The following is a 21,254-nucleotide window of genomic DNA, read 5'->3' on the forward strand; positions in this document are numbered from 1 at the left end:
CGAAGACAGCCAGGGGCGTCTCCTGGTACCTGTCCGCTGCCCGCTCTCGCCCCCGGGGACATAGCTGCGTTAGTATGACCTTACATTGCTACAGAATATATGCTTGTAGTTGTGCAACAACAACTTCAGATCAGACTAGCAGTTTAGCATGGACTATAATAAACTAAGTACACACTTAAGCTAACATATTTGATTTGGATCAGAGATTATATAAATGTTCATTTATACATTACAACTGTTTAAACATAATGATAAGTTCATCTATCAGACAAATACATAGTAATAATGTGTACAACATCAAGTGGAATGTTTGAATAACACCTAAATAAACATATGAATAAATTTGTGAAGTGTGAAAATGAGAATAGAAAAAAGTTACCATCATGACACAATTTCGTCATTAATAAATAACTATGACTACATGATTATCTTGTGTTTTGAATTGTGCATAAGGATCTAAAATAACCTAAAACTGCCAAAGAACATCTCTCGTTGTAATTTCTCAGGAGTTAGAGTACCATCTATACTCTCACAGTTTTCATTAAAAACGCTATAGGCTGACACCTCTCCTCTTTTCTTAGGGCGAGTCCCGGTGTTGAGGTAAATCCCTACCAAAAGTGATATAGCGAAGAATACAGCTCCGAATTGGAGCGATATGAAATACAAATATAGAGTCACCCATATTACAGTATAAATTGACCATTTGACAATGAAATGTTTCCATGATTCTTGTGGTATTTCCTCTTCTGGTTCAATGTCATTGGTCTCCGAGTTCATTTCTATCAGTCTTTGCTCCTCCCTGTCTTTGCCGTGATCTCTGTCATCCTCTGCATCAAGGAAGTGTTTCTTTTTTGGAAGTTGTTGTGCAGGTACCTATATAAACAAGCATTATTTAAACACACAAAATATTTGGTCTGTGAAGTAAGTACAAAATAAAGGGAGCAATTTCATAGGAATAGGGAAATCTCACAAATTCAAATTACTTGTTTAGACCAGAACTTAGAATCAATTATATAGATAAAACGAAACAAAGATTTGTTTAAAACATTTTTTACTTCCATGAATCCTCTATCTACATTTATAATCAGTTTGATTATTAGATTTTTATCTGGTCTTGGTAAGTGAGTGATTTCGAAAAATCTGTATGATTTACAGTTAAATAGCATACTACTTAATATATGACCTTGTATGTGTATGTATGGTATGTATGTGTCTCTGAATCTTTGAACACAATATTGCACTGTGGTCGTTAACCCTGTAGACCGCACTCCATACCACACAAGAAAGATCCATAATAGCGAGAAGAAATAAGTGGACGAGACTTACCTCAGTAAATACTGGTGTCACATGAACATGATCAACATCTATTTTTATCATCTTTTTATAAAAGTCGATGAAACGACGCTTGGTGTTTTCAAATTTCTCAGTGGTTTTTTCAACGAATTCTTCGCGACGACGACGAGCTCGATACTCTTTCAACTTCGCCTCCATTCGGATTACAAAAACTTCCTGTTTTTGCCTAAAGTTTACTGCGTCTTAAACAGCTTCCATTAGTATTTTTACAATATTTTGATTAAAATCTCCTGAAGTATTGAACAGATTCCAAAAAGTAAGATTTTTAGCACTTTTCAAACATCGTACACGTATATTTCAGTCGTGTTCGAAACGCACAAACAAAATATTTTCTTTTATTTCGAAGTGGTATGAACGTGTTACGTATCGTATCCAAAACAGGTGAAATATATATATTTTTTCAAGTAAACAACGAATAGTAAAGAATTTATACGGATAAATTACTGATAATAGTAATTTTAATAACGATAAATATTATATTATGTTGTACGATTTTATAACAAATTGTATTGTTGTCAAATTGTCACACTAACGTAAACGTCAATATTTGACTTCTGTCAATAACATCATCCTTTACTGACACAGATTAACACCGATGTTATATTGCAACAAACAGAAATCTGCGGTCTTATGCGTTTAAAAAAAATTAACAATATAATGTACATTAAACAATGTACAGTAAATTTAATTATTGCTCCTTTTAAATGTGTAAATAATAAATTACTTTAGAAACGAATATGTATTGCAAATAACTAAAAACATGGTAACAAATGTTACGACCAAACTCAACTACTTCATTGCGGCGCGAATTCCGATCGATACCTTGCCTGTTTTGAAGCGGGTCGCATACTTTTACGTATTATTCTACCATTTTCTAACTAAATACCAGCCGCTATTGCTGTTTTGATCGATGGAACACCAGTCGGATATGGGGGCTTATGGAGAAAATCCAAATGTGCAAAACAGCGGAAATTATATCACAATAATTCCCGTTGATTATTCCAGACGAGGATATCCAATACAGGCAGAATATCAGTACAAGTATTTATCAAAAATAATTAAAAAAAATCATTATTGTTTACATACATACATTCAATTAGCAAAGGTGTATTATCTTATACAGCCAATATTTTTCCAGTGAATTCAGGTCTCGCGAAGAATATTACAGCGTCCAGAGCCAGAAATTGCAAGCGGAGGTGAATGCGCACCTATACTCAGTCTCGCAGCGTTTACCGCACTTATCCTACAGCCCCTTAGGACGCCACAATGAATGGGACAAGCATGACCCACATAAACCGCTACCAGATTCTAAAGAGAGCAATAGCTCCGATTCGCTGGAAAAGAGTGTTATGGGTAAGTCTTACTTAAAACATTAACACATCATTATTTTTTCTAGTTAAGGAGATTAGGGAATAAGGATGGGTTCGACAGGAATAAGGCACTGCAACTTGTCCTAAACAGCACCGCTTCCACGCCGACCTGATAATATAATTGCATTCTTATTTATTACTTTTACTACATAGAAAATCATGATAAGCAGTTGAACTTCATGACGTGGTTTCCAGGATCGAACCTCAGCAGTTGCTCTAATCAGACCGGCACGAGTAGCATAGCAGCTGGCTCGTTCAGCACCACAGAACCGATAACCAGTGGAGGCAGTTCATCTAGTGCCATATCTCCGCCTCTACCAGGTAAGGAAGTAGAAAGAGGAACAGTTCTATTATGTACATCTTACGTGTTTTACTTCACGACGATTATTCCAGATCACTTCAGAGCATCCTCGCTGTGAAGTTATGTATGTTTTAGAAATTAATTATCACATGAGGTAAGAGGGATAACATCGTGAAGAAATTTAAAATCTAATCCTTACATCCGGCAAACAGATCGTCATTCGTTTTTATATACATTATCAGGGTCATCAGGCAGCACAGCTTCATCGTCTACCGTATCCTCGAACCCAGTGACCTGCGTATACCTGATGTCTCGGACGGCGATCATGGTGGAGATGAGCTCGGAGGAAGTGCCGACCGCCGTGACGTCAGCAAGGTTCCTTAACGCGGTGCTAGCGACTGACGAGCTGGGATTGGTACAGCCTACCACGAGGAGTTTAGCTGCCAATGTGTTCGCTTTGTGGATGTGCAGTCCGTTGTTAGGTATGTAGGTTTTAAAATATATTCGATGTCCCTTGTGGTGAATTGAAACTTTTTATCAAGTATTAGCTAAAGTTGGCTGTATTTCGCTGTGGCTCTGGCTGAAAATTCGCAAAACGTATGAAGTAATCCGTTAAGTTGGCGAAAAAAAGTTTCTTATTTGTATACAGTAACACACGTAATAAGATTAAGTTATTTCAACAAGTGCTTTTAACATTTTGCGGAAATAAACATGTAGAAGTTGAATTTTTATATGTAAAGATGTATATTGCAGAGCGTGATTAGATTGTATTGAAACAAAAAATATTGAAAATAAGTTAAAACATATGAAAAGTCAGCAAGAAACATTTTTTAAACTTCCAGAAATCCAGCTAAAACCACACCACTGTCCCTGGAAGATATGGGCAAACTGGCAGAAGATGCTGCAGAGATACGGTCATGGATCAGAATCCAGGCGAGCACGCGATCAGCCAGTCCTCAGGTTACAGAGGAATGTCTTCTTTCCGAAACATTTGGAGGAAGGCATCAAGTAAGATGATTCTGATAGAAGACTTCGACTTAAGTTACGCTCAAGATCACTTAATAAAGTCAAACAAATATTTGATGTATTTAGATTCACATACATAATTGATAACTCACTGTTTATCTAATTCATTATCTAAACCTTTTTCACCCTGAAACACAACCTGTGCTCGGCAGTGAAACGGAAATAGTTTGAAAAAGAAGATGATGATGATCGTCAAAAGACAAAGTAAAAATGCAAAAAGACTAAGAAATTAAGTAATGTTAAGAAGTCCACAGTTTTCGAATTCAGTAGTATTCAGTAGTCAGTTTTTAAAGTGCCTTCTTTCATTTCAGGGATCCTCGAATCCAGGAGTTGCTGTACGAAGAGGCTCGGCATAATGTGGTAACTGGCCGGTATCCATTGGAGAGTGCTCAGGCGCTAATGCTGGGCGGTTTACAGGCTCGTATCCAGCTCGGTCCTTATGACCCTCACCGGCACACTGCTAAGTTCTTTAGGTAAGTAACTTGTGTAGGTATAATAATATGACTTTGAAGTTATTACACTATATTGAAGTTATTATATTGATTTTAATTTTGCAGCGTCAATATGAGATATAATCCTAAATATTTCGCGATACATCCGCGATTCTGGCGTTTAACCTCCACGTTATCGATATAGTTCGGAATCATCGCAAATAGTCGCCGCATGCGGCGTCCTGAAAATATCTTATGATATTCATTGATTTTAAACTTAGGTAATATTTGTGTTCTTATCTCGTATGGTTTGGAAGTGACCGAAGTCGAATTTTGTTAAGGCAATTTTTATGTTGTATCTACGCAGTTACTGTTTAATATAATGATTATAATTATGCATTGAACCTAATGACGACCTGACGACTGAGGTAGATGTGAAACGACTATTCGCCTAGGACTTCGCTACTCCATGACTCAAGTTATAGAACAGTGGCTTGCGTATTTAAAGATTAAGCTCAAGTTCCCTGTTTATTTTGGCGACGTCCTTGGCAATAAATCTAAGTGAATAACATAAAAAATGCATCTATAATTATCTTATACTTCTAGAAATAATCCACATTCAAGAGATAAAGTGTTTGTTTACTTGTGTGTCCTGTATGCTCGTAGGAAGTTATACCATAATTCCTTTACACTTGCAGAGAGCAACAAGACAAGTACCTGCCGTCGCACGCGCGCTCGGGTCGCTGGGCGCGGCTGCTGCCGGCGGGGCGCAAGGGCAGCGCGGAGGCGCGGCTGCTGGAGCAGGCGCAGCGCCCGCCCGCCGCGCCGCCGCGCAAGCTGCGACACAAGTACCTCGCGCACACGCGCACGCTGCCCACTTACGGGTGAGGGATCGTGTGAGATATATTTCACAGGAATAACGCGTGTGTGTATTGTCTACGCACGTAGGAAGTTATACTTCTTTAGCGTATTTGTTTCTTGCATTCAGTTTTATTGAGTAAACAACCACAATAAAGCCTATGTAACACACAATTCATGTTGTAACATACATTTTACACCGTGTAATAATTTATTTCAGGTAACGCGTAATTATTTTTGTAGCACATAATTTTTTGTAACACATAAATTTCTTATACTACCTATATGTTTCATAACATGCAAAAAAATATGTGTTGCATTGAAACGGTCCCTAAAAATACGCCCGCGCTCTTAATAAGAAAATTCTCGTAGTATCAAAAAAATACTTTTATATACAAAATCTTTACAGGGCTGCATTTTTCCAAGGGCAGATTGAGCAACCGGTGTTGAGCCTCACCAGTCTGCTAATACACGAAGACATCCCCGTGCTGGTCGCGATCAACTCCAACGGCGTTTACGTCATCGATGACGTGGAGAGCGTAAGACTGGGGTTTACTAAGACAATTTTCGGAAAAGATTTCACAAGCTACATTAAACATGAATGATTCAAGCACTTGTTACCAATGAATGTATTGCTAACTCTGTTTTCTTCGTCCTACTTTAATTCATTCAACCATCGAACCAATTTGGACATGGCTTTACATATGATGGTTTAATATTATCACAGTCATAATTCTAAAGACCTATATATTACGGTTTACTAAGCTTCTTCTAATTACCATGCGAAATTGATTTCATTCAGCACTACTTAAAATATCTGTTTATAATTACATCCCGTATTTAATGTCCAATTTTGGCAAGTTGTGCACAAGTTGTTAATGTAACCATTCTCCTCATTCCTCCATCGCACCACTCGCCGAAGGATGAAGTTCCATCCACACCAACTGGACCCGTGGCGGTCCTCCACAGTTCGGTTTGCACGGACATTCTTGCCACGAACGTGCAAGATGTGGAATGAACTTCCTCCTGAGGTATTCCCAGAGCGCTATAACATGGGGCTCTTCAAAAAAGGTGCAAAAAGAGCTCTCCTTCAAAGCCGGCGATGCATTGGCGACTCCCCTGGTATTGCAAATGTTCATAGGCGACGTTGACTACTTTCCATCAGGTAGCACGTCTGCTTTATCGTTAGGCTTAAATACATAAAAAAAAAACTTAAGATTATATATATTTTTTTAGTCAGTCCTTATTGGATTGCTTTACGAGGAACTATCATGGGATATTGGTATTCCGTCGGATGACAACGAAGACTGCCTACCGTGCTTATTCCTTCAATTCATGGTCGTGGAGAACGGGCTGAGGGTATCCAAATTACTTCAAGTAAGTAGGATAGTGAACAGTAACATATTAATATCAAGTTTTCTGGTAGTCGATTTAATTTCTTATAGTGCGACGAAACTCTTCTGTTCTTTAGTTTTCGTAAATACATTTTTTCTGCGACGAGATAGACATTCATTCGGAATCTGTAATCTGCTCTACTCTTGAAGCATTCACAATTACCCGGAAAAAAGAAATGAGCTTCATTTTTTTATATTTTTTAAATATTTTTAATACATGACGACGACGAAATTATATTAATGTATATATTTTTATGTAATAAATGAGAAAGACTAAAAATAATGTTTATAATTTTAGGTATTCTCTCGTCAAGCAGTTATGATGGACACGTTGATAGAATACTTTGCTGGGGAGTTTCGTAAGAGGCTCGGACAAGAGACTCCTAGCGACCACGCTAATTATGACTATCATTCTGGTGAGTTCAGAACTAGTAATTATTATTACCATACATAAAAAAGAATAAAATATATTATTATTTATAATAACAAATATCCAACTACCCTACTACCCAAATACCCAAATACCCAATTATATTAGTATATGAGATAAATCTGTTTTTTTTCTTTTTTTTTTATAATATAAGAATAGCAGACGAGCATGCAGTCCACCTGATGTGGCTACTGCCGCCCATGGACATCTGTAATCAACCCCAGATAGGATTAGATATTCCTACCTGCGGCCGGCCACAGATGCGCCGCTACCCCTGAGGACTAAGCTGGAACGCCTCGGAAAAGTCTGTCTCCCTTACCACACCCTTCAAACCGGAACACAGCAACGCCTAACACTGCTGTTATTAGGCAGAAATAGGTGTGGCGGTGGTGCCGCCGGAGTTGAACCACAAAGGGTTCTACCACCTTTAACTGTTGTATATATGTTGTTGTAAATATAAAATTGATTAGTGTACAGTGAAAAAAACCGATCATATTTGATGTTCTTTTAAAAACTCGGTGCGTGAAAGCTAATAGTCTGGTACTACTTAAGTACTTTACTTTTTTCTTTTTTCTGTTTAATCCTCCCTCTAAACGTATTTTTTCGAAAATTCATTTTAGATTTAAGAAGTACAAAATCACATACCCCTATTTTATTTATCTGTGAAGATTGAAGGATGTTACTATTACAGATTCAGGCAGCTTTTGCCTACCTCCTCTCACCCGACCGGACTCACCTCAAAGAAGATTGGCGAATAAGTTCTCCCGGCTAGCCTTAGCCACCCATGATGGCAGAGGAAATATTCTCGGTGGTGTTGGCGAGTGGAACAGCGACCCTGATCACCCATTACCTACTTGGATACTGCCGAAACATTAGTAAGGAGCTGTAGGTTAGGTTAGGTTAGGATATATTAAGATGGTAGAACCTACTGTGCGAATATTGTGGGGTCTACATAATATTGGAAGTGTTGCTGTAATTGCAGTGCTTGTATGTGCCTGTGGGGTAAATATTTTGTAGAAATATCACATCTACACATGTCCTTCACCACCTACAACCTCTACGTGAAGAAAAGGAGGGGTCATTAGAACAACAAAAATGTAAATAAATAAAAGTCCGAAAAAATAGGAAAGTTACGAATACTTGGGATAAAATTAAGTTATTTTAATGTAAACTTTTTAGAAGTGTTAAATGAAAGGAGGTGAAATAAAATATACAGATCTGTATAGTATTAAATAAAATAGCATGTAAATTCACATTAAATTTATTTATCATTGTAATAATAATATGTAACATATTTTTTAGCATATAATAAATACTATATTTTCTATTATAGTAGAAATAACTTTAGTTTCCACTAAGTTCTATTAGTGAGTAAATTTTGTTAGTAAAATGTTACTTTATATAATAATTAATTAGATAACTGAAATAAAATATAAAAATTTAAGAAACAGTTTATATATACTCTACTTTCCCGAAATTGTTCTAATATATTAACAAAATCTAATGAACAATCATAACTTCAAAACAATGTTGATTTTTTATATTCAATTATTTCTCTAAAGTAAATAATGTTAAAACAACAAAACATTCAAATTTTAAACTAAACTAATTTTATTTTTTAAGATATGTACCTATATAACATTTGTTTGAAGATATGTAAATTAATTTTAATTAATTAAATTTTAATTAGTACAAATACAAATACAAATATGTTTGCAGCTGTACTTTAGTAGGTAACTACGAAAACCCGTATATCTCTATTAATAAAATCTATAAAACATTTTAATAAAAAAAAAACAGACGGTCATATAAATCATGCAAAATCTAAATAATTGACGGCAACCCCACCTTATTTAATCCAACAATAGTGCCACTAGCTCTTACCCCTTGAGCCTATAGTAGTGGCGCATACGAACATACTCCCTGAGTAAGGGGTGTCTGTCAAGGTAGTCCTCTAGTACCTTGAACCTTGGTCCCGACAGGTCCCGGTGTCTGGTTAGTCTCACTTCTACCGTGTGCACTTTGAAAGCCAATTCAGCACTGAACAAAAAAATATTTTTAATACTTAAGTCTAATATTGGATAACGATATTGTTTTTTTCACGCACAAATCTCTAGAAATAATAGTGCTGGAATTTGATAGGCCAATTTTATTAAATAAGTTTTTAAGCTAAGTATAATTTATAAAAGAACAGTAATCTTTAACCGGAGAACCGAGTTAAACTATCTGTAGTACGCTTCGTCATAATTATACTCGATAGATTAATTAAAATGATTAATTTTATAGAAACTTACCTCAAGGCGAAATAAGCACTCTCCTTCTCTGGTGTAAGAATGAACTGGTTGGCTAAGTACCATAACCTCTTGGCCTTGTACTCGCTGTTCAGCTGTGAGGGACAAATCATATCATTATCCTATTATGTTAGTGCGTTGAAAATTTTAAGTGTAGCTTTTGAATATCAGAAACAGTTCAGATTTTATGAAATTCATAAATCATATAAGAAATTATAGATGAAAAGCATTGCGAGGTAACTTAAAATTGAATTTTGTTTAATAAAATTTAATGGTCTGTAAAGTCTACCAATTCGAATTATAGCGTGGTGCCTATGGTCAAACCTGACCAAACAGTCTGGCATCCGGACCCAATAGAAGAATAGGAATTTGATGATGCCGATAATACGGCCTAAGATTTTCAATGAAAAGAAATAAGCGTTCTGTCAAAACGTGACAGAGCACAGGAGAGTGGGTAAGGACATTAAAGTACAATATAAATAGGAAAGGTATCAGAGGTGGACTAAGGTCGCCGTAGGCTTGGGCGGAAAGTTGAGTGGAGACCTCAGTGTAAAAGTAGATTAGATTTTTACAAAATCTGTCATAGAATTACTCGGTGACCTTTTTTTTCGCTGTCTGATTCACATTTCATAGATTGTTTGGTTTTGACGACCTTTTCTTTTAGCAACTATGTTCGGAGGCCCCCCAGGATCGGAGGCCTGGGGTGGACCACCCCTTCCGCCCCCCTCTTAAGCCGTTAGAAAAAGGGATACCTTAATAGAAGAATGATACCTTATCAAATCTCTCCTGCACCAGCATTTGCCTAGCCAGCTGTTTAGCCTTGAAGTCGTTGATACACTGCTCACGGACCAGCGTGGCCTCCTTGATAGTGAGGGGAGATCCGCTGCCGTGCCCGGATCCAAACATCCGCGCGAGGTACGGCGCGAGCGGATCTATCTCCGCTTCCTTCTCTCTTTCTGTCACTTCTGCTTTGTGAGCTTCCTGGGGATGCGAAAAAAAGTTGGTTAATTTTGAGTTATTTCTAAGGTACCTTAAAAGTAATTACATACCTACAGATATGCTCACAACACCATTTCAAGGTAACCACTACACTAATTTTGCCTTAAAACTGCAGCGTTAAACTGCTGTTCTGGTTTGAATGGTAAGGGAGATAATTATACGACGCAATCCAATTTGCTCTTGAACGATAGAAACTCATATTTGGGCGAGCTCATGCAATACTCTAATCTTATCAAGGGTTGATTATACTTGCCTCTGGGCAGAAGTTGTCAGTTGCCACTTACCATTCTTCTTCTTTCTCCTTCTCAAAAAAATATTCTTGATTGTTAATTCTTACATATCACATGTTACGTCTTTGCAACCTTATTCCTCCTCATTTATTATATCTAAGACCTTATTAACCTTAGTTACGATACCTGTTCCTTCCATCCCTTCTTCGCAGCCTCATTCCTCTCAGTATCGAACAGCGCCACATACAACTCTGGCTCAGTGAGCTCCTTGTGCCGTTGTCGTAAATACGTGTTGATGTCGGTTTCTCTATCTCGAATGTGTTTCTTGGAATGATGCTCCCACTCCATATTGTCGCAGAGCGCGTAGTAGATGTTTAGAGGACGTGGGGGCTTCGAGCAAGGGTCGGCCTAGATTAAGGAAAAAAACTTAATTATAATGTAGTCTAAAGGGAATGACCATGAATAATACAGCCACACACACACTGGTTTGCATCTTTGCCTCTCATCTCATATTGAAATCCTGATAATGAAGTCACACCTTATCACACCTTATCGGTGCAAAACGAAGCAAGACACAAATATATTTGTTAATTAATAAAAAGCATTGTCTATGCTGCAATAATCAGATCTTGTGCAAGAGTAACACAACATTCACGTAAAACGTATATAATATTTTGAAAGTTTAAAATGAATCAAATGAAAATATTTTGTTCAATTTGGATATAAAGAAGTAGGAAGTAAAAGTAAAGATGATTTTCAGTGGATCATTATTAACATGATCATCGTGTTTGTATATGTGTGTAAAAATCGTACTTACAATATACCCAGAAGTTTTATCCGGATAGAACAGAATCTTTCCACCGGTTTCAGCTAAGTTCGGCTTGATGTAGCTCCTGGCATCGTTAGTGACAAAGTTATACGCGTAATGGTACAAGAGTTCTATCGTGTTCTCTTGAGTTCTAAAGATCTTCTTCCAAACATCGTCCTTGGCTGGAATGTTTGGGTTGCGGCTGTAGGTCTCGATAATGACGTTCACTTGGCGCTTCGGCTCCGCCTTGGTGCCTTCAGTGTATGTTATTATACGGGATTCTAGTCTGGAAGTAAATTTATCGAAGCATTGAAGGAGCAAACTAAATGTCCTGGGTGATATTAAGTGATCCCTCATGATTATTAACGGGCTTTTGTAACTGTAGCAATGCTAAAGTAATATGCTACGTACTACGTAGCAAGTAAGGTTAGATTTAGATATCCCAGAGATATTCAAGGTCAATCATAGTCGTGTAGCTCTCCACGATGGCTAGATAATAAGGTCTCACATTAATATTTCTGCCTTATTCAAACCAAAACAAAGCAGTCTTATTGTTAACAGGCAGGTTTACAATAAGACTGCTTTGTTCCATCTGCTCCATCGCATGCCACCATCAACATTTCTACTGCCTTTAATGGGAGATGCGGATGATGTATTTTATTAGAGTATGTACTACCCTTCAGTACAGTGTGTGGAAGGATGACAGAGTGGGTATTTTGGTCGTCTATTTTAGTAAAAAAGAAAAAGACCATTAAAACATCTTTCTTCCTATTTCATTTCGCAAAAGCAAGTTATGATTAAAGTTAACAGTAAATTAGTCTAAATGGCAGTTGTTATTAATCTCGAATTAGTTCTTACCTGTCATCTCTATCAGTATAATACTCGTCAAAGGTGAGAGGAGTGCAGACCAGCTTCGTGAGGTGGTCCAGCCTCGCGTAGTAGTTGAACTCCATCGTGCGGACACCTACCACCGATGTTGGTGGCGCGTCGATAGAGTACACGTGTTCTGAAGACAATTTAGTTTTTTTTTAACATAGAATTGGTATTGTATGCTCAGTCTATATCTATGTGTAAATATCTTTTTGCTTCGAAAAATTGCCACCTTTTTAATACCTACATGAGTATTTGCAGAATCCATTCTGTTGATAATATGGATCTGTATACCCTTTATTGGTCCTCATCATACGTTACAACTTTATAGATCAGTGCATGTAGGACTACTCTAAAGAGGGAATTTTGTTCAAGTTACCGCACTTGAAATTATCCAATCGTCAGCCTAATGAGGTAGAGAGAGATGCTACAGTCATCTAGCTTGGTTGAATTGGTAAATGCAGTATATTATGATTAATTCTATAAGAAGACGCTGCTGCCATGATTTATGGGCAGAAAAGAAAAAAAATGAATGAATTACTTACTCAAAAGATGGTCCTTACGTCCAATTCCAAAAATTTCTCTAACTTCACGCTTCAAATGGTCGATTCGAACTGTCTCCATTTTGTCTACCCTATTCTTATACCATTCATAGCTGGAAGATGACAATTGATTGGAATCATTACTTACTTCTTATTAGAAAATTTCATTATTGTTCGAATTCTGGGCTCTGAATATAACAGGGTTGATACAATAAATAGACGAAGAGATGGACTAGAAGATCGTTTTCAAATTCAAACTTATAAACAAAATCCTGCGTAAATAGTAGCACGTAAGATCTACATACGTGATCAAGGATATAGTCAGAGCGTAGTCGTCGAATATCTTTAACCTCTTGATGATGCCATCTCGTTCAGAGTATGGCGAGAATTTTTCTAACAGCACCTTCTTGTAATGAATCACTTTGTGACAACCTGGATATCTCTGCTCGAAATCTGAAATATAATATTAAGCAGCTAATGAAATAAAATATACCTGTCTATTCTTAGTCGCACCAGGACATACAAACAGGTCGAGGGATGTGAACCTCATACCTATTGTACTATTACTGATTAATATGCGTCTACAAGTTTTCTTACGATGGTCCGCCACTGTTGTCAAAGGTCCCATACTGTTGTGATAGGTTCGTCATTGGCGTCATAAGTCCGATATTGTTGTGTTATACTCGACATAGTCATCGTTGGTTTATCATGTTGTTGCTGTTTCTTCATTTCTAGTATTAGTCCGTCACTATTTTTAATGGTCCTAGTTAGTAGTTACAGTTACATTCTACATAAACTAAACCGAAACGTCACCATCAGCACTAATATCCAGCTTTTCAACCCAACTCGCTGGCACGTCTAGATGCTTCTCACTCTCCACGGCACTCCTCTTGTCAGCTAAATCGATGCCGACCAGTTGTCTCCTGTAGAAGGGCTCGCCGGCCAGCAAGTGCTCCCAGCACGAGAGCTCCGATAGGTCGTAGTTGAGTGAGCCCACACCGCCCTCGCTGGTTTGTAGGTTCACCTGGCAATGGTTTTTTTTTTATAATATAGGAGTAGCAGACGAGCATGCAGTCCACCTGATGGTAAGTGGCTACTGCCGCCCATGGACATCAGTAATCATCCCCAGATAGGATTGGATATTCCTACCTGAAGTCGGCCACAGATGCGCTGCTACCTTTGAGGACTTAGGTGGTACGCCTCGGATAAGTATGTCTCCCTTACCACACCCTTCAAACCGGAACACAGCAGCGCTTAACACTACTGCTATAAGGCAGAAATACGAGTAGGTGTGGCGGTGGTGCCGCCGGAGTTGAACCACAAAGGGTTCTACCACCTTCAAATACATTGTTAACTGTTAAAGGAACTGTACTTTATTAGGAACTTGGAGTAGCAAACAAGTTCCATACTTTTTCGAGCTTCGTCGTCAGGGGTAGTGGCGCATCTGTGGCCGATTACAACTGTCCATTTGCGACAGTAGCCACTTAACATCAAATGGACTGAATGCTCATCTGCTACTCCTATGTTATAAAAAAAATCACTTGAAATGGTATTTTAACTTCAGGTAGGAATTAAGTCTACCCCTAACCAGACCTTACTAACTTGAACATAGTAACGCTTAGCCCTGCTATAAAAAGGCAGAAATCAGTGCTACGGCGGTGCCACATTTCATTTTTTAAAGAGTGGCGTAAAGCAGCGACATACATAAAGCATACAAAATATTCCTTATACTTAGTCTTTATTGATAACATAGAAGCATTTCTGTGATCAATATCAAGTAAATGCCAAGCTGTAACCCCTTACCATCGTAAGGACTGCCTGTTCATTTGCTACGTGAATTTTGTATAAAAAAATCTGGAATCTTTTTTTCAAAAACTTTATCTTAAGTTGTACTAACATAATAATTCTCATTATTGTACACGCTGTCGACATACTGGTACTGTTCAGCGCTAATAGGGTACCCGTTCCCTTCACTGGGTTCTATGAACATGGGTTCTTCGATGCCCTTGAACCCTGGGAGCAGGAGTATCCAGGCGTGGGTTCGCCAACCATCTATCGCGTCGTCTGGTGGTTTCTCTAGATTCTGAAATGAGTTACTTTGTAGAGGTGAGATTTAATGAGTAACTTTTTACTCTACTTATGCTGGGTGCATTTTATTCTTAATTGGATAAACTTCATCACGTCAACCAAGTCAAGTAGTTAGACATTACAAAAAATTAACGACATTTTGGAAAACTCAAACAAGATGAAGTACTGACATTCTATTTCTTAAAATCATGCATTCAGACATAATTTCGATAAATAAATCTTCTTAGGGTTTGAATTAAGATAAATGTCAGTTTACAGAATACAGATAATATGTTTTACCGCAATCGTCTTAAGCCGTTGGTTTTCAATTTTGTCCAATTCCCCCTGAATTCTCTCAGCTTCTTTCCTGTCCATCTCTTGGCAATATTTAGAGGTCAGATCAGGTAATGGTACAAGACGGTAACGGGGTTCCTCCTCTGGTGGAGGTGGCTCTTCGATAACCTAGAATATCAACAGGAAGCTTAGAATAAAGGTGAAGGCAGGTGTTCGAAGTGTTTAAATGTATGCAAGAAGTGTTTTTGTATAACTATCGCAAGATGGCAGCACATGTAGGACAATCTGATTTTATTTTAAGAAGTGTTATTCAAATTTATCAAATTAATTATGTAAGTAATAATAATATAACAATAAATAAAATGTAATCATGTTTATTTCGTCAATCTTTCCAACTTTAAAAATATTGTTGTAAATATATCTACTACTCAATACAAGGTGGCGCCACATGTTCCTGATCAGTATCATCTTATTTATCCTAATATCAATTCAAAACATTGTAATACGAAGCCTGTTTACAAATCTTCATTTCATCTTTAATATAAAATTATATTATAAAAGAAATTATATTATTATTATTAATAAAAAGAATATGAGTACTAAATTTTGTGTTTTGATGTGTACTATAATACATATAACGGATGTTGAATAAATTTCCTCCTGACAGATTTTAAAAACTTGAGAACTTCAGATTAGTTCAGACTACTTATAAGGTCCCAAAAGAAATTTTCGTTGAGGTGTATAATATGCATTGACGATTCCTCTGACGTTATAAATGCGTCGGTAATTATCCATCAAGTAGCTCGTAGCATATAAGCTACCTGATTATTGCTTATGAAACATAAACTGAAAGAAAACAATAGATATTATATAATGACGTAATCATACCTCAGTCTCATCCGGTACATCCGGACAGAGAGTCCGGTACCGGATCGCCATGCACACGTCCCGTTTCGCGCACCCAACTACCACGTACGCGTCGTAGCCGGCTCCGATCAACCAGGAGACCAGCACGTGGGCCAGCTCGAACGGGTTCCCGCTACGACGGATGATCGCCGTGTATGGAGACATTATGCGTTCCGGCTGGATAGAGAAAAAGCCTAAATAATTATATTCATTAAGGAGACATTGCGGCAAGAGAGAACGAACAAGGTAATGGGATGTTCAGCAAGTATTGGAGACCCATATCTAGGAAAAGTCCTCGGTCTGGTTTTATTGGCTAGACGTGTAATGTTGTCATCAATGGTGCTGTTCACTGCAGTAGACTGAAGGTGGTAGATCTCTTTGTAGTTCGACTCCGGCGGCACCACCCCCATACCTATTTCTGACACATAACAGCAGTGTACTGGTTTGGAGGGTGTGATAAAGGACACATACTTTTCTAAGGCAATCCAACTTAGTCTTTAGAGGTAGGGGCGCATCTGTGGCCACAGGGACCTCAGGTATGAATATCTAATCCTATCTGGGGTTGATTACAAATGTCCATGGACGGCAGGTGGACTGCATGCTCGTCTGCTACTTCTATATTATAAAAATAAGTAGAAAATCCCATCCCAAAATCCGTAACATTCCCAAATAGAAGTTTTACTTGCGATCATCAGTCGCTAACAGTGATACTTTTCGGTTTTATGATATTTTCCTATTGCCATACTATCTAGTTCAACTACTGCCCACTAGATGGCGTTAACAATCATATTTTATGTTCTATCACTTTCGAATTGACTTTATGACTTGAAAGTAATAGGTACAATTTATAAATTGTATAATTATACCGAAGAGAGCATATTTTTATATTGTACCAACAAACCACTATCACATTATAAGGATGTACTGTGCCACTACCAAGCTTTTATAAATTACTGGTTATAATAAGTTAAACTTACATTTTTCAGCGTTCAGTTTAACTTTAGGGAAGTTAAAGGTTCAAAATAAAATTGTTTTTTTTTTTTTGTTAATTATTTTTCTCTTATTTTACTCTAGGTACTTTTTCAAAAAATCAGTAGGTACCTCAAAACGTTCCACGGTTGGTAAAATTTAAAAATAAAAATGTGTCAATTCTGTACTGAGTGAAACTGGACGTAAAACATTTGAAAGATATCGAAAAAAATAAAAACTGTTGGTGTAAAATCAAAGCTTCGCATGGCAATGACGAGCGGCTATATCAGCTTTATATACATCATAAATGTATTAAATGTCTCGAGCGGCTTTATGTGGTCTTAAATTCTGAGTAAAAGCAAAAAGAATGTGACGAAATTAAGCTACAGATCTTATGTTTTCTCATGAAATGACCTACAAATTTCACAAATTAACAGGAACGAAAAGAAAGGCAGACGCTATAAGATCATAACGTTTTCATTCATGGTTTAAAACATTATTAGTAGCCCAATCATTTATCATTTATTACGGCATGGAAAACAAAAAATGGCAATAACCGAAGTAGTAGCTAAGATATGTCATCAACTCATCACGCAAAATAACTAACCATTTAAGAAAAGACAGAACAAAAAAAAACAGAATGTCCAATCTTAAACCACTCTTAATGTCAAATTCCGTCAAAACTCTAAAGTAATCGTACAAAATGTACTAAACGAGGATCATAAACAATAAACAAGTCTACGATTGTTTTACAACAAAATTATGAACGGCCCGTTGTAGCGGAGGTGGGTGGCGCCCCTCGCCCGCCACCCTGCAAATTGAATTCAAAGTTGTACGAAAACAAAGTAACTTTTGCGACTTCAAACTTTCACTTTTCAGTGAAAACTTTTCACCACTTTCGCTGGCCGTTCTCTTTTTTGTACAGTTGTGGCACGAACTACGATTCACAGTTCTGTTGTTGCAAGTTTTAAATGGTTGTTGTTTTGTTTATTCACTTTTATCAAATGGCGCGAACGTTATTGGCCAACTATTAATGCATTTTTTTAAATTCTATCACAGTCGTGGATTCTTTGTTTTTGGCTGCTTTTTATTTATATTTTTATTTTGATTTTGTAATAATTACTTACTCACCGCAATTAACAATATCAATGAATTTAAAAGTTTATATTGATTTATTTAATATGTCAGTAAATATATCAGAGACATTTCTTAAATCATTTACAAATATACTTATCAGACTGACGTTAAACTGCATTTATCTAAGTAATGATTACCTTTGAAATATATAACAAATTATAAAATTCCATATTACTTAAGAATTAATTTTTATTACGTAACTATGTTTTTACGCAATTTTTACGCAAATACTTTGTGGAAAAAATAACATCAAATATTATTTATGTAAGCGTTTCTGCTGTTGTGTGTAATAAAATTCAATAATATTACATAGTTTTGAAAGACATAAATTAGCAAAAAAAAAAAAACAAACGTGAATTAGTCTTTGTGTACTTGATGAGACAGCTGTTGCTCATTACTAGTCAATGGTCGACTCGAATTAAAACTTTTTCTTAATCATGAACACTTCACACCTGCAAATTCACTTCATTCGTTAATTATGGTCATATCTTATGTTTTTTTACGGTAAATAACACTATTAGCTTGCTATTTGTATCTGTAGACAAAGGAAGCTTAGAATGACGAGCTGAATTACTATAACAATTTTACAAAATTATGATAATTCATGCTATAATTTATATATTTATTTTTAATAAAAAACAGCAAGTTATAGCTACAATTTAGTCTACAAAAATTAAACGGAACGCAGACTTCCATTACCTATATATATTTTACGATTATAAATCCATACATACATCGAAATATCCAATACCAGGAACTGAAATCTAGGACGTTGAGTCTTGCGGGCTCCGATATCGGCATAAAGACATAGCTGGCAATACATCCCTGTCAGCCGGGCGTCTTGTTCGAAATTCGAATAACGCTCGGTCAAGCGCGACTCAAAGCGAGGCGCGCGGCTCTAATTTGTGCTCGTATTGCGAATGCGAAGCGCGCCCCGCAACGGATTGTATACCTACGTGGAGATCTCGCCGTCTCCGCTTTGAGACGACTGCTATTCATCGATGTTGATTGCGACAGGATTTGTGCGACTTGCTAGGTATGAAAGGAATAGCAGGAATAGTGACTGAATAAAACCGTTTCAATATAAATGTGTGTATGAATGTTTTACTTCAAACTATGATTATTGTGGATAACTTTTGAAGGTTTTATACACTTATATAATTATACTATTTAATATTTATGCAAGTAAAAATAAGCTAACATAAAAAATAACTTGTTTTTCTTTGTTTCCGTAACGTTTCAATTATTGGCAAGAACATCTTTACGTAACAAAATTCTTATTTAAACATTGAAGTAGGTATATTTACTGATATTAATGTGCAGTTACAGCACTAACTGGAACTCCGTACTCCAAGCGTCTTCAGAATTCGAATAACGCTCGGTCAAGCGCGACTCAAAGCGAGGCGCGGCTCTAATTTGTGCTCGTATTGCGAATGCGAAACGCGATCCGCAACGGAACACTATACCTACCTACATCGGATCTTCGTATCTCGCCTGTGTGCCGGCAGAATTGCAGGCTTTGAGACGACCGGCTATTCACGTACTGCACTGAAGTGTAGGTATAAGACGGGAAATTTTAGAATCTATGTGGATAAATTCTGCTACGTTACTTAAGTTGGTCTAATTAAATCTCCTATTTATCCGAGCGATGAAGTACATTATGAAAAAAAGAAATATTATTATTTTTTCCGTACCGGTTAATTATTTAACAAACTGCAAATAAGCTACTTTTATTGTAAGAAAACCATTATCAATGCCTATAAGTATGTCTATAAGTATTATTGTGTAAGTAGGTACAACACTAACTAGAACTCCGTACTCCAAGCGTCTTCAGAATTCGAATAACGCTCGGTCAAGCGCGACTCAAAGCGAGGCGCGGCTCTAATTTGTGCTCGTATTGCGAATGCGAAACGCGATCCGCAACGGAACACTATACCTACCTACATCGGATCTTCGTATCTCGCCTGTGTGCCGCAGACTTGCAGGGACGTCCGCTTTGAGACGACCGGCTATTCACTGCACCGATGTTGATTAGGACTGAAGTGTAGGTATTAGACGGGAGGTTTTAGAATCTATTCGGATAAATTCTGCTATATTATATAATGTTTGATATTGGTGTGAAGGAACAAGGTGGTCCGATAAATCTATTTATATCATTTAAATGTTTAAATAATAAAAATATATTTTTAATATGATATCCATATTATTACGTAAGTATATATATGTCTTTGTCAACCTTTCAGACACGAAGCCTTAATGTTCGGTTATTACTTGGGTAATTTAGTGTTATACGATAATAAGTGAAGTGTCATATGGCATAGTAGTCAACAAGCCGATCATGATCCGAGAGATCACCATGGCAACGCGGATATCTAACGATGATTTTTAATTTTTGATCTGATTTAATCTTAATGATTGGGTGAACGAACAAAGCAGTCTATTTAAGTAGTATTTTAATTTGTAACAGCATTCATTCACAATGTTAATTAGTGCTGACGATTGAAAAAATAGGCAAGTACAAGATTTGTTTCATTGCCATTGGTAGCCTACTTCTTTTTTATGCATAAAGTAATGCATTTCGGATACGTCTGAAACTATATTTGACATCACTATTCTATAAAACATATTGTCATAATGTCAAATAGTTTTTTGATGCACATAAAGTCACATATAGACTTTAACGGTAAATTAAGTTTGGTTTTCAAATAGGTATTTATCAAGAAACCAGTCCAAAATATATGTTACTACAACGGGATAAAAAAATCAAAAACTTTTGACGAAACTTTGTACCTATTATTTCGAACGTACAGAACGTGCACTATTTGAAATTTCCAACGCAATCCCCAATTAGTAGGAATTCAAGTAGGTACCTACTTATATACCCATCTTTCTTAATATATTTCGTTGCAGATTTCCTAAACCCAGGACATCGCCCACCTCGTCATTAATCCCGATGGTCGGTGTCCAGAATATTCCAG

At 36.9% G+C, this 21,254-nt stretch overlaps 3 protein-coding genes across 4 annotated transcripts in view; 1 reads left to right on the forward strand and 2 right to left on the reverse strand.

The window, feature by feature from the left end:
* Nucleotides 1–421: 421 nt before the first annotated feature.
* Saysd1 (SAYSVFN motif domain containing 1) lies at nt 422–1,897 on the reverse strand. Its single transcript, XM_073073629.1, has 2 exons — nt 1,327–1,897; nt 422–873 (listed from the first exon to the last, which is right to left on the reverse strand). Exons 1-2 carry the CDS (start codon nt 1,489–1,491, stop codon nt 457–459), a joined length of 582 nt encoding a protein of 193 aa, XP_072929730.1. The 5' UTR covers nt 1,492–1,897; the 3' UTR covers nt 422–456.
* A 228-nt stretch (nt 1,898–2,125) lies between these two features.
* On the forward strand, nt 2,126–8,861 carry Bili (FERM domain-containing protein 8 Bili). Of its 2 annotated transcripts, none has more exons than XM_073073633.1 (11): nt 2,126–2,394; nt 2,492–2,706; nt 2,919–3,044; nt 3,267–3,506; nt 3,867–4,032; nt 4,362–4,523; nt 5,180–5,365; nt 5,749–5,878; nt 6,576–6,716; nt 7,032–7,149; nt 7,861–8,861. In XM_073073633.1, exons 1-11 carry the CDS (start codon nt 2,264–2,266, stop codon nt 8,037–8,039), a joined length of 1,794 nt encoding a protein of 597 aa, XP_072929734.1. In that variant the 5' UTR covers nt 2,126–2,263; the 3' UTR covers nt 8,040–8,861. The 2 variants fall into 2 exon arrangements, with proteins under 2 accessions (XP_072929734.1, XP_072929733.1); XM_073073632.1 differs by having other exon boundaries at nt 2,128–2,394; nt 7,855–8,861.
* Nucleotides 8,862–8,894: 33 nt separating this feature from the next.
* lobo (coiled-coil domain-containing protein lost boys) overlaps nt 8,895–21,254 on the reverse strand; it is a 208,357-nt gene continuing 195,997 nt past the window's right edge. Inside the window, exons 3-14 of the mRNA XM_073073640.1 lie at nt 16,153–16,347; nt 15,271–15,432; nt 14,801–14,986; nt 13,717–13,927; nt 13,209–13,356; nt 12,907–13,016; nt 12,350–12,497; nt 11,501–11,777; nt 10,870–11,091; nt 10,226–10,435; nt 9,458–9,549; nt 8,895–9,203 (exon numbers count right to left, since the gene is read on the reverse strand). Coding sequence (XP_072929741.1) covers nt 9,044–9,203; nt 9,458–9,549; nt 10,226–10,435; nt 10,870–11,091; nt 11,501–11,777; nt 12,350–12,497; nt 12,907–13,016; nt 13,209–13,356; nt 13,717–13,927; nt 14,801–14,986; nt 15,271–15,432; nt 16,153–16,347 — 2,121 coding nt within the window. The 3' untranslated portion in view covers nt 8,895–9,043. The remainder of the gene's footprint in view (nt 9,204–9,457; nt 9,550–10,225; nt 10,436–10,869; nt 11,092–11,500; nt 11,778–12,349; nt 12,498–12,906; nt 13,017–13,208; nt 13,357–13,716; nt 13,928–14,800; nt 14,987–15,270; nt 15,433–16,152; nt 16,348–21,254) is intronic.

Source organism: Epargyreus clarus, unplaced genomic scaffold, assembly GCF_041222505.1.
Source record: "Epargyreus clarus isolate Ecla_fem2 unplaced genomic scaffold, WU_Ecla_fem_2.2 ptg000006l, whole genome shotgun sequence".
Classification (NCBI taxonomy): domain Eukaryota; kingdom Metazoa; phylum Arthropoda; class Insecta; order Lepidoptera; family Hesperiidae; genus Epargyreus; species Epargyreus clarus.